Raw genomic sequence first — 14,516 nt, 5'->3', positions numbered from 1 at the left:
TTTTCTTAATCGTCAATAATTAAACATTCCTTCTCTTTAATTACACCTCACAGAACGCCTAGATGACATTAGAATAATTTTGAGAAAGTTTTATGACGAACTAATAATACGTTAAATATCGACTATCTTAAGATTTTTTTTATTTTCTCATCGTCTATGAAATAATTTAGTAAGTGTTATACCATTTTCAAAAGCTCATTAAACGCGCCAACTTTTGAAGGTACATGCCGAAAAAGCGTAGTACAATTATTTTTCAGGACAGACTGTCAAAGGTGAGTGATGAAATTATTTTCACGGCATAATTCGCCATAAAAGGGATATTTTCTGATATTCCAATGAAGTTGTGTGCAAATAATGAATTGAATTTTGTAGGAGCGTTACTTAAGAATACTCCACATAAAAAAAAACTAGAAAAGAAGTCTTTTGTTGCCACAGTAGACTAAACTCATCAGAGGGTGGGTGGCAATTTTACAAAAATGGTTGTCATTTTTAAACTACACGAGATAGATTTTTTTTAATTATTTTTTGAGAGCCAACACAACTCGGCCTAGCTCAGGTTTTCGTTTTGACGTTGAGTTTTGGGACACGTTGTATATATGAAGTATATATAGTATATATATATATGTTATTAGTATGTATATATATATACATAATATGAAGTCTCAAGAAATAAAAGTTTATCTTTAAATTCCCGTTAAACTTTAACTATCAAAACTAAACCCAATACATTCAAGTATTTTACATACACCACTCGCAGGACCAAACATTGGTTTTATTGGTGCAAATAAAAAGGTGGCCTGTACAGTTTATAGACCGCGAAAGTGCATAAGTAATGTCTGGCAAACTGTTACGACCACCGTTTATCCTTATTTGACTTTTAACGGCTTAGATTTGAACGACATTTAGTTTAGGAATAGGGGATATGTTTGGGAACGAAAGTCTGGTCTAAATTTGATAAATGTAGCTGCAGTTTCATCGATGATTTTAAACCGTGATTTTTTTAATTGAGATTGTTTCCAGTCATGTTGATTATATTGTTAGTTCATCATCAAAACTTAAAATAAAAATTGACGGCTTCCGTGTCATTCCACAAAGTGGTTAAGGTGGTCGTTCTGGATTCGATTCCGACACGGAACAATTATTAGTGCAATCCACAAATAGTTGTTTTGAGTCTGGTTGTAATTTGTGTCCGTTGTTTGTATTTTGTAAAAGTTCCCACGACACTAGAGCAAAACTTAATGCAAGAGTTGCCTTTAAAAATAATGTTGCGTATAATTTGACTGTTTTTCAATTCAAATGCTTTTTGGTTCAAATTATGTGCACAACAAATGGTTTAAAATAGTAAATAGTTAACAGTTAGATGGCTTGTAGCTTATAACCGCAATCATTCTATATTCGTAGGTATCCTGTGGTTACCGGTGGTTGTTGTTTTAGATATAAATAATGCTTATCTTATGAATGCCTAGTTATTGGACACAAGAACATTGTAAGCATAAAAGTTATCAGGTCTCATTTTAACATCTTAGTGAAATGCATACACCTCTCATAGAAAGTCGCGTTCACCAATTAGTAATATATCTTTTTCCAAGAATTGCAAGTTTTGCAATGCTAAAGAAATCTCATTCAAAACTTAAAGGCCAGGTTTTTAACGCTAAAATAAGACAGCACCACTATAAGTTTCAATTTAAAACATTTTACTTTAAAACCTCACAATATCCCACTATAACCCATATTTTAAAAACCCATTACTAAAATACTACAGCCGATGAGTGGTAAACGTCAAGCGTGATTGATGCGTTACACCAGTGTGTATCAAGCTTAATATAATATCGTTAGTTTATTACTGTGCGGTAGTTTGTTTATCGGTAACAGAACGTTTTGTGGTTAAGCGGGTTCGATTCTCGGTTAACAATTTTGTCATTGGTCTGCGGAATAAATTATGGTGTGTGGTTTTGTTTGTTTTATAGCGACGTTGAGTGGTAATTATTACCTGTATTATTTTGAAGTATTGGTAAAAGCGGTATTTTTTATTTGACAACTATTATAAATGCAAAAATTTGACACTATGTATGAGGGTTTATTATTTTTTTAAGAAAAGAATATATGTATTTTACCTGTAAACCAAAATTTAAATAGTTTAGATAAATCAAACAACAAAAAGGCCACATTTCAGAAAACAATATTATGAGATCTCTTAAATTTTACTAACATCATGATCCTAAAACTTCACATTACGTATCCGATCTCTGACTAAATGATGATATTAATGTAAGTAATTTTTTTATTAACTCTTCCCTCTGCATTTGCTCGACATTTTTTAGATATCAACAAAAACACACCTTAGGTAAATTTTTACCGCAGAAACACGAAAAAAGTATCGATACGTTAGTAGCCTAATGTCTCTACTAATTACTATCTCCAAAACCGTATATTTAAGCCAAAAATGCATGTAAAAATAAAACAATTTCATTCCCATAAATGCATTCCCTGTAGGGATGAGGCAACTGTAACTTGGAACACATCCAAGTGGTTGGCCGCGACAAAGCGTGAGACTACAAATTTCCTACTTTCCTACCTTTCTATTCTATTAACGTATGTCTGTGTTTTACCAAGCAAAGGCTATGTAGCTACGTTTTAATTTGAAGATATTTACTGCCTTCTGAGCATTTCGTTATTCGCTAGGTAAAGGTGAATTTTGTTTTGCTTCTAAATTATGCAAGAGTTTGATCACTGTAGCTCGATTCTCTGCAACTATCGACTACCGAAAACCGAACTGTTATGAAATTTTTATGAAAATCTGATCAGCGCCTCTGACGGGCGTCGTAGGAAATATTTTGGCAGTACATTCTAAATGTTAAAATTTCGATACTCGACAATACCGACTGTACAGAATCGCGCTACTGAATACTATGTCTAACAAAACCTTACTTTCACTTGTTTTTGCTTATCTCACTGGATAGGCAGTAGGGAGACACGGCTAGTGTATTTGGGGTTGATATAGGAAAAAGTCGTTAAGTCTCCAGTTATTATTGTCCTACACACGAGAGAGATCGATTCATTTGATTTATAGTGTCGATATAGTTATTAAAACATGAATCCGGTCATACAAAATTCTATCTGTAACCCGACAAACGGAATCTTGATCTACTCCCTAACACATAACATAAGCCTTCCTTCTTTTGAACTCACCTCATAGTTTCTCTATATTTTCTAACTAGCCCTATCTAAGTTTTTCTTTAAACTCCTTTTTTACAAGTTTGCCATAGTCTTCTCATTCTAAGGCAGTATCCTAGATTCTCAAGACCCCATTCCTTAACCTTTTCTTGAACTGCAAGCGTGATCCGCCGTGATAAAATCTATCCGCAAATAGAACTCAATAGCCATAAACTGTAGCCAGTACATCATCACGGCACGATATCCAGTGACCTTGAACAAAGGTCACCACTGCACATGACCTTTCACACATGGCCGGACTAATTCGCTTGAATTAAAATGGGTTGCAATTTCTCGAAGTTCTTCAACAGTATGAGTTAAATTATCATGCGGTGAATTGCTGGAGGGAATTTAGTCTGTGTGGTGAAGTTAGTGTCGCCATCTTGTGTTAAGAATGTTGAATAGTGTTCTGTTTTAAAATTGAGAGATTTTGTATGCACATAATGTACCTATATTACCTTTGTTACAAAAAGGATAAAGATATGTTTTTGAAGAAGTTATAATGAAACAAAGTAAATTAGATCAAAGTAAAAATGGAAGAACATGCATCGGATCAATCTTTAAATTTATGAAAAAATTTGACACTGTGAAAAAAACAAATTTGTTTCTATTAAAAATCTAACTTGGGCCATGATTCTCGATACTTTCATAGTTTCATCTTTCATTTATATCATTAACCTATACTTTTCCGTAATCAATAAACCCTTTTACCAATAAAAATAAAAGATTACGTTTCAGTTATCGGCCTACAATATCGCATATTTACACTCATATATTAAACCCCTATTGTAAAGGCACCCAAGACATTATAAGAAAAAAAACGTCGCAGCAAAGCCTTGGCGCAAGTATCTGGTGAAACAAGATTAGGGAGCGGTTCGCGTTCGTTCCAGTGTGCTGTGTGCATTGTGATGCGTCTGTGTGTATGCGTTTGTGTTATTGTGTAGAGAAGGGACGAGGTTATCGATAAAATAACTATTATTTGTTTAAAATGAAATAAAGAGCAGTGATAGCCGAGTGGTTTATGACTTATCGTAGTTATGTGTTCTTTAGAAACAATTATCGCTTGTTTCAACGGTGAAAAAAAAAAATTGTGAAGCAACCTTGCATGCCTGAGAGTTCTTTAGAACAGTTCTTGAAGGTATGCACAGGTTCCCAACCCGCAATTAGTCAGCGTGGTGGGCTCAAGGCCTAACCCTTGCCCAGCAGTGGGACATTAATAGGTTATATTTGTTTTCTTTTTTATTTCTGGTGCCCACCTGGGCGGTAGTATATACAATTGTTGATCTAAGGTTCGATTCACAAGCCGGGCAAATCGCTTAAGGACTTTTTTTAATGTATATTATAATGTTCTCAATAGTAGCCCAGAGTTTGGTGATAGGCCCAATATAAGAAAAAATATATGAGATTTTATCTAATTGTGTCCTCGTTAAATAATTAAAAACGAAATATTTTTTTATTGTGCTATTTTATTTGGAAATTGAATTACACAAATGTGCAGCGGTTTAATACAATATTTTATGCACTTGCTGATTGCTCAGACAAATCCTCGCCAAAATTATTGCTATTGGAAATTAAAATTACATTAAAATTTCACCGAAAACACGACATTCACAGAATTCACACTGCATAAAGCATATTTTAATAGAAATCGTAATCAATACGCCTATTATCTTAAATTCGTAGAAACTCTCGAATTGCCTCCAAGCGATGGATTAGCCATGGAAAATAAACTGTGATAGTCCAACAAGTTAGTAAAGAGCTTTGTATCCAAGGTTCACGGCTGGCGAGGGTATACAAAAGTCAGAATTTAGAACATCAGTAATGAGCGAGGCTTCCATAGCAAGTTGCGTTCACCGGTCGGTAAACGATCTGTGGGATAAGCAAACCTTGTCGCGGCCATTCGATAGATGTGTGACCGCCTAGTATTAGTGGTATTTAAAATTGGGTGTAGCCGTGCTTCGGAGGGCACGTAAAAAGTCAGTCCTTGTTGTTGGCAATTAAAATAACAGTCGTTAAGCCACGTCAAAGACCTTCAGGCGGCTTGAACAACTTTGACACTAGGTTGCCCGCTAACCATACGATAAGAAATAACCCGGAGACTTGTGCAGCTAACGGTGATTTGATCGATACAGCGGCGTTATTTTGGAAATGTTAGGAATTTCTGATTATTATGTCGTTAAACTGAGCATGCCAAGGCTCTCTTGTAAGTTGTGGGACTATAAGGTTTTGTTCATGGCGTTCGACTCGTATCGTCTCATTAAGAATGGTGGGAATTTTTCCCGGAATCGTGTTCGCCTTTGAATAAATAAAGCCAGTTCTTGTGAAGCTTAAAACTTATTATGAAGTCTATTAGGGTTTATCTGCATATCTTTGTACTTGTTTATAAATTCCTATGGAGTTGTTTTTTGTAACAATATATTGCTTGATTTTTTATTGTTTAAACCAAATACCTGCACATTTTTTTACCATATTATTTGGAGTTAATGTGTATATTGCATTAAATTGAACTTTGAATTCAATTTATATTCAAAGTCAATCATCATATTTATTTTTCTTAACCTTTTTTCTTGAATTTTAAAAATAGAGTAAAATTTTATATTTCCTGCAAACAGAAAGTTACATTGAAATACACATTTTACATTTTTGATATACTAAGTCTCCTATAAGACTTGTAGTTCGACTTTAAATATCACTCTGTTCCTTACACCACTATCTAATCGAGCCTACTTCTAACAAGACTACAACTCAATAAAAATAAAGTAATGCATTTCTATCGACACATATCCCATCCCTACCTACACTTGGAGAGCGCTCAAGCCGGGGCCGCGGCCTGTACGTTTCATTTGTCTCGGCGTCTGCTGAATTGTCTAGTCCTAGCAGGCCTAGGTAAAACTACAGACTTATCTAGCTCTAGATAGTCTTGAATGCCTACGTGAGCCAGATAGTGAGGGGAAGGACTTTTTATCGTGTACTAGTTGAACTGCGTTGATCTGCTTGCGTGTATGTTGGGAAAAGTCCATAATTATAATATTATGACTGTCGAAATGTTAAACCGTTTTTCATAAAACGTAGCATGGACGTAATTAAAAACAGAGGGTAGTCGGAGATTCCACCAGTGTAGATTACTTTAAATTGAGTAAAATAACCAAAAGATTTTACGGTTGAGATTAAAAAATTGAAGTCTCTACTATCCGTATGCTGAATTTAAACAGATTCATTTTAAATATTTAGCCGCTAAACTTTGATAAATAGATAGATAGACAGACTGGCATGTTTAATATTAATATGTATTGAGTTTGAGTGTCAAATGCATTTGAGATTATATTGCTGTGTCGTCAAATATCTATTAGATGCCTTTATGTTAATGTGTGTTATTTCGTGACGTGAATATAGCTATGAAGTTTAAATACGAATTAATGTTTCCAGTTCAATAAAACTGTAGAAAATTGTAGTACTAATAATAATCTATTTTAGATATCTATACTAATATTATAAAGCTAAAGAGTTTGTTTGTTTGATTGTTTGTTTGATTGTTTGTTTGTTTGTTTGTTTGTTTGAACGCGCTAATCTCAGGAACTACTGGTCTGATTTGAAAAATTATTTCACTGTTAGATAACCCATTTATCAAGGAAGGCTATAGGCTATATATCATCACGCTACAACCATTAGGAGCTTTTTCTCTTACGTGACGCAAGCGAAGTTGCGCGGGTCAGCTAGTAAACTATAAAGAAGGATCGGCGAATAAAGTTTCCTTTAATTTTAAAAACCTTTTTATGTATCCGTAGCTAAGGTTACTTTAAACCAGTGAAAAGTTAGTAACAAGTAACAAATCGTCAACTACAACGAATTTCTCTTGCTCTTTTTGGAAATCAAAGCTGAGAATTCGTAATTCTAAAAACGCTTACAATATTGAAATAACCAAGAGAAAATTTGCAGTACAAATAAAATAATATCTACAAATATTTTTATCCAAAACTGTCTCACTGTTGGGCAAACTCCTTCCGTAATACAGGGGTTATGCTTAAATCACCAAGCTGGCCAAGTGCGAGTTGTGTAATGTCTGTTAAATAAAACAACAGTCCCATTAAGGAACTGTTTACGTAATTTTCCGTTTGCTAACTGTTATTGCCTTTGAAAGAACTGTACAGTTTGTACCGGATAGTCAGATTGTTGAGGATGCATTTATTTATATTACTTTAATGTTATGGTATACAACAAGTGGGATATAAATCGTGTACAATGCTTGGTTTTTCAATTTAAGCCATGTGAAGTAATTTATGATTAAGTAAGTATAAAGTAGGGAAATGTTTCATCTTTACTTTATTTTTTTTTACATATTACATTTTCATGATTTTGTAGATATTTTATACGTCTAAGAGCCCTGCCTCATTAGGACGCCATGGCGGCGTATTGATATGTCACGTTGCCACCCCGTCGCCACGTGAGTTAGGTGACATACATTTCAATACTAACTGCTTAGATACGTAGCCAGCGACGCCGCCATGGCGTCCTAGTGAGGCAGGGCTCCTAGAGGAAGATACTAATCTTAGTAAATTAAAAAAATGCGTACTTATTTTTTCAATGGTTAAATTATTCAGATCTCAGTATCTAGCTAGACCTAAATGTATGATCTTGTTAAATCTTTACAGTCCTATGCTGGCCAAAGATATTATTTAAACTCCTTTGATAATAGATATTTTCTCATAACTAGATCAAAAGCAAACTATAAAAGGAGCAAAACAATAAATTACTTCTGCAACGTACACGCCCATGTATACTTAGCATCGAGCTAAACGACCAGCTCTGTGTGTTTATGTACTTTATATATGTACTAGCTGACCCGCGCAACTTCGCTTGCGTCACATAAGAGATAATTTTCCCCGTTTTTGAAACATTTTTTACTGCTGCTTTGCTCGTATTGGTCATAGCGTGATGTTATATAGCCTATAGCCTTCCTCGATAAATGGGCTATCTAACTCTGAAAGAATTTTTCAAATCGGACCAGTAGTTCCTGAGATTAGCGCATTCAAACAAACAAAAAAAAATCTTCAGCTTTATAATATGAGTATAGATGATTGTAAAAAAAACTTAATAATAGATATTTTCTCATAACAAGATCAAAAGCAAACTATAAAAGGAGCAAAACAATAAATTACTTCTGCAACGTACACGCCCATGTATACTTAGCATCGAGCTAAACGACCAGCTCTGTGTATTTATGTACTTTATCTATGTATTTGTGTACTCTACTGTGTACTATTTGTACACAGTGTTAAGTAATTGTGTTTTATATGGGTGATGTGTTACTATGTTAATTGAATTGTTAAGCCTTGGCCTCATTTTGTTGTAAAGCTTATGTGGTGCCAATTTTTCAAATATTTCTGTTAGGTCAGTTTTGAACTAGGTTTTCGTATATTATTATAGAATCAATACTGTTTGAAAGTCTGTTAGAACTTTGATAGATTTTAACTATTAACATATACTCTCAGCCTATTAAATAACTAGCTGACTCGCGCAACTTCGCTTGCGTCACATAAGAGAATCATAATTTTCCCCGTTTTTGTAACATTTTTCACTGGTACTCTGCTCCTATTGGTTGAAGCGTGATGATATATAGCCTATAGCCTTTCTCAATAAATGAGCTATCTAGCACTGAAAGAATTTTTCCAATCGGACCAGTAGTTCCCGAGATTAGCGCGTTCAAACAAACAAACAAACAATCAATCAAACAAACAAACTCTTCAGCTTTATAATATTAGTAAGTATAGATATAATATCAAATATTTTAGCCATTTAGAAGCGTAATTTATAGCGTTATTTTCACCTGTGTATTTAAATTAAGCATTATGACTATGACTCAAGGCTTAACCCTTCCTTCATTCGGGAGGAGAGTTATGCCCAGCAGTGGTACAGTAATGGGTTAAAAATGAAAAATTAATATGAATTTTAGTAATATTGATATCAGTGGCGAAGGGTCAATATTTATATAAGGCAAGCCGGAGCTATAAGTCATTGTCTAGGTATAGTACCTACATATGGACATCGTAAGAATGCCGACGTAAAAATAGCGTATTACTGCATAATAACAATAAGAGAGTATTATCTACATTCGACTACAGTATCTTATTTCTCTCTCTACAGTCTAATAATACATAGGTACTTACCATGCTACCTAATCATGCTTGTTTTGTATTTAGTTAGGTACTCTTGTGGAGGAACGAGGTGATCGTGTTCCTCCAACACAAAGGGAGGATCCTCCGACCAGGCGAGGTGATCGTGCCTGGTGGGCCTAGGCTGCCCAACTGTTGTAGTCGGGAACTTGTATATATAGTCAGTTGCCGTGCAAACTTCGATAGCGCGATTCAGGACTTGTGACGTCAGTCAAACTGCGCGTGGTGGTTGGTTGCGCGCTGGTCCCAGTAGATGTCGCTGTATGTAGCGAGCCGCTACATCACTCCCCCTCAGACCGTAGGTCGATCTTCTCTTCATGTTAGTCAGTCTCTCCAGTGCCATGCATTGATGAGTTCCAGTGAGTTGGAACTTGAATTCCGCTAGTCCCAGTGAGTCGGAACTGTATGCCGCTAGTCCCAGTGAGTCGGAACTGTATGCCGCTAACTCCAGTGCGTCGGAGAGGTGCGGTGTGCGGTGTGCGGTGTGCGGTGAAGTGTCCCCAGTGAGTCGGGGCGAGGTGCTTGTTGTCTGCGGTGAGTCGAGACGAAGCGTTGCGGTGCCCTGGGTGCGTCAGAGTAGCGTGACGATGATGCCCAGGTTGGATGCCGCGGAGGCCGTAGGGTATGCCAGTCATGTGCGTGAGCGACATGTTCGTGGAGTGCCCTGGTGTGGCCGAAGATGCTGGCTGGAGTTGTACGACTGCTGCTGTAGGAGTGAGGAGTGATGAGGGTGCGAAGGTTTGCTGCTGCTGGTCTGCTCTTCGTGAAGGCTGCTTCCAATCACGTCGGGGTCACCACTGTGGAGGAACGAGGTGATCGTGTTCCTCCAACACAAAGGGAGGATCCTCCGACCAGGCGAGGTGATCGTGCCTGGTGGGCCTAGGCTGCCCAACTGTTGTAGTCGGGAACTTGTATATATAGTCAGTTGCCGTGCAAACTTCGATAGCGCGATTCAGGACTTGTGACGTCAGTCAAACTGCGCGTGGTGGTTGGTTGCGCGCTGGTCCCAGTAGATGTCGCTGTATGTAGCGAGCCGCTACACTCTAACTTCAGTAGTAACACGTAGGTAACACAACAGCACATATTTTGATAACGTATTTCGAATGATTGATGATTGTCTCGCACTGGTTGTTTATTAACATATTATACTCGCAATTTAGAATGTATTTATGAACAATAAAATACCAAAAACATTACGGAAAAACGCAGAACACTTTTATAGAAATGAGTTTAACCTATAAATCTGACAAAATGAATATGTACTCCAATGGAAACATGCAAAACAATTACTGTTTAATACACTGATACATTCACAGTTATGCACAAAAACATTTACTAAGGAATTATGTTGTAATAAACACAAATATTCTAATTTGTTATAGAGCGCGCGAAAGATTTAAACAGTAAACAAACATAACCTAATGTCTTATGTCAAGCTATAGAAGAATGTTCGACTAATACTTATGCAGGATGCTTAGCTTATATTTCGCCATCTCGCTCTAGCACGCGGCTCGCGCCGCGACAGAAACATGCGTAAGATCATATGTCCGCCGCGGCGCGAGCGCTGTAGCGCGAGGCAACCCGCTCTTCCTCCGGCTTGCTCGCCACTATGCAGCGCGGTGCGAAGCGCGATCCAAAAGATCGTAAGCGACATCGCCGCCATAGTTTTTATTGTACGCGATTCTCGATGAGCGCCTCCGGCTTATTTCATTATTATTACTTCACGTTGCGTTTTTAGCGGAGCGTAATTTTTAAAGTGTAGGCGTTTTCGTACTGTTTCGATTAGATTAATGATTCTAGTTAAAGATTACGTTTTAAATATTGGTGATTATTTATTAATTGTGTATTATTTGGCAATAGTAAACTATTAATTTAACACTAATATTAAGTCTGTCCAGAAAGGGAAGCCGGTAGGAATCGAGTTGTATGGAGCCTTCGCCACTGATTGATATATACTACGACAAGGTGAAAAGTGACCTGTATGCTTGAGTACTTTTTTCTGTCCTTCTTTATTATGAAACTGAACGGTCGTGAATTAAAATCCCATTGCGCCATCACCAAATTCACTCAAACATAGTTAGCTGGAAAAGTAAATAGGCCTATTGGAAAATCCTCCTGCAAAAAATCATAAAACGAAACAATCACACAAAAATAACATATATTTCTACCATAAAATTTTCACGTATTTCTACTGCAATATTCACTTTCCAGTAAAGCTACAGTCGAAACCTTCACTTGGAATTCCAGAGAAATCCAGATTGTATGCAACTGACTACTCGTCAAAGTACTGTCTGTCTCTGCCTAGGCCTTTCCTTGAAACAGTTTTGACATTCAACGTTGTTGACATGTATCATTCACTGAGATATTTTCTCAGAAACTGAGAGTACTGTTACAGTAAAGTTTGCAACGATTCTGCGAAGAAATGTGTAGTTTTTTAACTTTGATATGTTTATGTGTTTGAATTTATATGTTTTATGCAAGAAAGTGGTCTTTCAAAGTAATAAAATATAAAATACTTTTGTTGCAAATTATTCTTTTTTATAATTTTATCTATTAATCTTATATATATTTATTAGAATATTTTAATCTTATTCCGTTTAAACTAAGTAGAACTAAGTAGAGACTCTGACATACAGGATTTACCTCGAATACTATTGAAAATGCTGCATATAAAAAAAACTTTTACATCTTATTAACACAATAATACAAATTGAAACAGATTTTTAAACTCCAAATTTTTCAAACAAACTATTTTCTTCATTAATTTAGTCGACATCAAATCGTTATTTTACTAAAAATATCATTAGATAACACCTAAAATCCTAACCATCTCGACAAAACACACAAAAATCTGCCAAAAAACGTCCAAAACGAAAGCAAAATAAGTGACATTTATTTCAAACACTCTTACCGTATTCAGCAGCTAACTACAGCGCCCCTAGAGACTAATCATGGGAGTTAATACTGAACTTACTTCTAAAACCCTGGTCTATATTTTCATTAAAACTAAACACTCATTCCGTCCGTTGGTTTAAAATAGTATGGTTGTAATTTAGGGGAACATTTTGACGGTAATAGGCGAAACGGAAGTATTATCTGATAAGGATTTGTATGGGTGATGTGGGCTGATTTTAGGCCTAGATTTTAAAATTTTGATTGAGTATAATGTATTTACTACAAGATTCTTAGTTCAGTAGTGAAGAATAATAATAAAGGTACTATCGAACCAACTGAATCATGACCCATTTTGCCGATAATTCGCTTGACACCGTCAAAACAGTAAGAATTTCATCTATTACGTCAAAGTTGCACTTAGAACATTTTAAACATGCATACGACTGTGTTATGATGTATTACGACTACAGACAACTTTGACCTTTGTTATTACAGGGCGTAGATACGTTTTCGATAAATCACTCTTAATTTGAATCTAGAATGTAAATAGTCTAAACTCTTTTCACTAAGAAAAAACCTATTTGTGTCAAATATCAAATAGCACGTCATTAAGAAATCTGTGAAACGATTAGGGTAACCACTACAGTCATTGCCCATCATACAGTGATTGTCGATGTTAAGGAATAATACGTTTATTTTAAATTCTAAAGTAACCAGTTCAAATTTATTGCGATATATGTCACTTTTAGAATATTGGTAACATTTTTAATTTATAGAACTCATGTCCGACAGGTGTGTAGTTCAAAAAGAAAGAGTAAGTTTGTTGCAATATTTGTTAAGGATAACACATTTGAATTAACAGTATTCGCTAGTATTTCTGGTTTTTATGTGTTTTATATTGAATTAGTATAAAGTTATTGGAACGAAGGACTGATGTTCTTTTAGATAGAATATTTAAGTTGCGTTTATAATAGAGTTTATGTCAATGTTTTACTAAATAAAGATACTATTGACCAAAATTGTGTATCAATTTCTTAACTGGGTAATAACTATGCTGTTTACCCTATATTATTTTAATTTTTATAGTTACATTATTTCCTATAATGGCCGAATAAACCATGTCTTGAGTGGGTATCGAACCCACTCCTGACGCGTCGCAGTCGTAACATCAACCCACTACGCCACGGAGCCTGTTGAAAACGGTAGCAAAGCATTATTGTATTGGCGCCCAAAGATTTGTCGCAATAATGACAGATAACAAATTCATTACCAAGGAAACGTAGATTCAAGCCAATTTCGACCTACGTGTATATAGACGTGTTTTAGAAAATGAGCACACGGTGGGTCATGATTCAGTTTGCTCGATAGTACATTATGATATATCGGTAGGTACTGGGACAGATCTCAATATACTTCTTAGTACAAGAGAAAAATAAAAATTAAATTCTGTACCTGCTAGACTACTATTAAGAATATTCTTGTAAGTACTCGAGAAAATTCCGAATAGGCTTGGAATCCCACGATGGTCATGGTTACCGAAGAATCTTTGGAATTGATAAATAGTGTATTTTGTATTGATCATTTCTTACATACTATGTTTTTCTAACATCAATTTTGTATAGTTTCAGGTAAAGAAATCGGTAAGTATCGTCGTCGACATCTGCAAAACGGTATGGTTTTCTATATTCTTATTTTTTAATATTTCCTAGCACTGTTGAAAACGTTTATTCATATTGAATTTTTATGAACTGATTTGCGACTTGTAAAAAGTCGGTCTTGTACAGATGAGTTTATAGTGTATAACAGATTAATAAATTAAAATTTAACTACGAAATATGATAGAAATTGTACAATATAATATCTGTGTAAATTTGTATGAAAATATAGAGCGAAAGTCGTTTTCTTAAATGTTAAACTCGTTTTTGAGCTGATATTAGGGTTGATAGATCACACTAAATAAAAAATCTAATAATGATTATTCTAATGAGAACAGAGTTATAAGATATCTACTTGCAGAACTTTGCTCTACGATTCACTCATTTTTCAAAGAAGTTTTTTTCATAAAACCATGCAGGTTTGTATGGTTTAGATAGGCTATATCAAGATTGTGAATTTTATTTTTTGTCTATAAATATTAAATTACAATTACTCTTTGTATTGTATAGGTAATAGAAAACGTTTATTCACAGATTTTAGTTATTTTTTAACTAGCCTGTTTGTGTGTCCCACTGCTGGGCA

The 14,516-nt window shown here is 35.3% G+C and overlaps 1 protein-coding gene across 3 annotated transcripts in view; it reads left to right on the top strand.

Moving 5' to 3' along the window:
- Positions 1-14,516, top strand: part of LOC142983926 (uncharacterized) — a 241,187-nt gene that overhangs the window by 64,522 nt on the left and 162,149 nt on the right. For all 3 annotated transcript variants that reach the window (XM_076131135.1, XM_076131136.1, XM_076131134.1), the window contains one exon: positions 13,901-13,918. In XM_076131135.1, coding sequence (XP_075987250.1) covers positions 13,901-13,918 — 18 coding nt within the window. The remainder of the gene's footprint in view (positions 1-13,900; positions 13,919-14,516) is intronic.

Source organism: Anticarsia gemmatalis, chromosome 25 (genome assembly GCF_050436995.1).
Source record: "Anticarsia gemmatalis isolate Benzon Research Colony breed Stoneville strain chromosome 25, ilAntGemm2 primary, whole genome shotgun sequence".
Taxonomy (NCBI): Eukaryota; Metazoa; Arthropoda; class Insecta; order Lepidoptera; family Erebidae; genus Anticarsia; species Anticarsia gemmatalis.
Note: the sequence above shows the minus strand (reverse complement) of the source record. Positions and strands in the feature narration are given on the sequence as shown.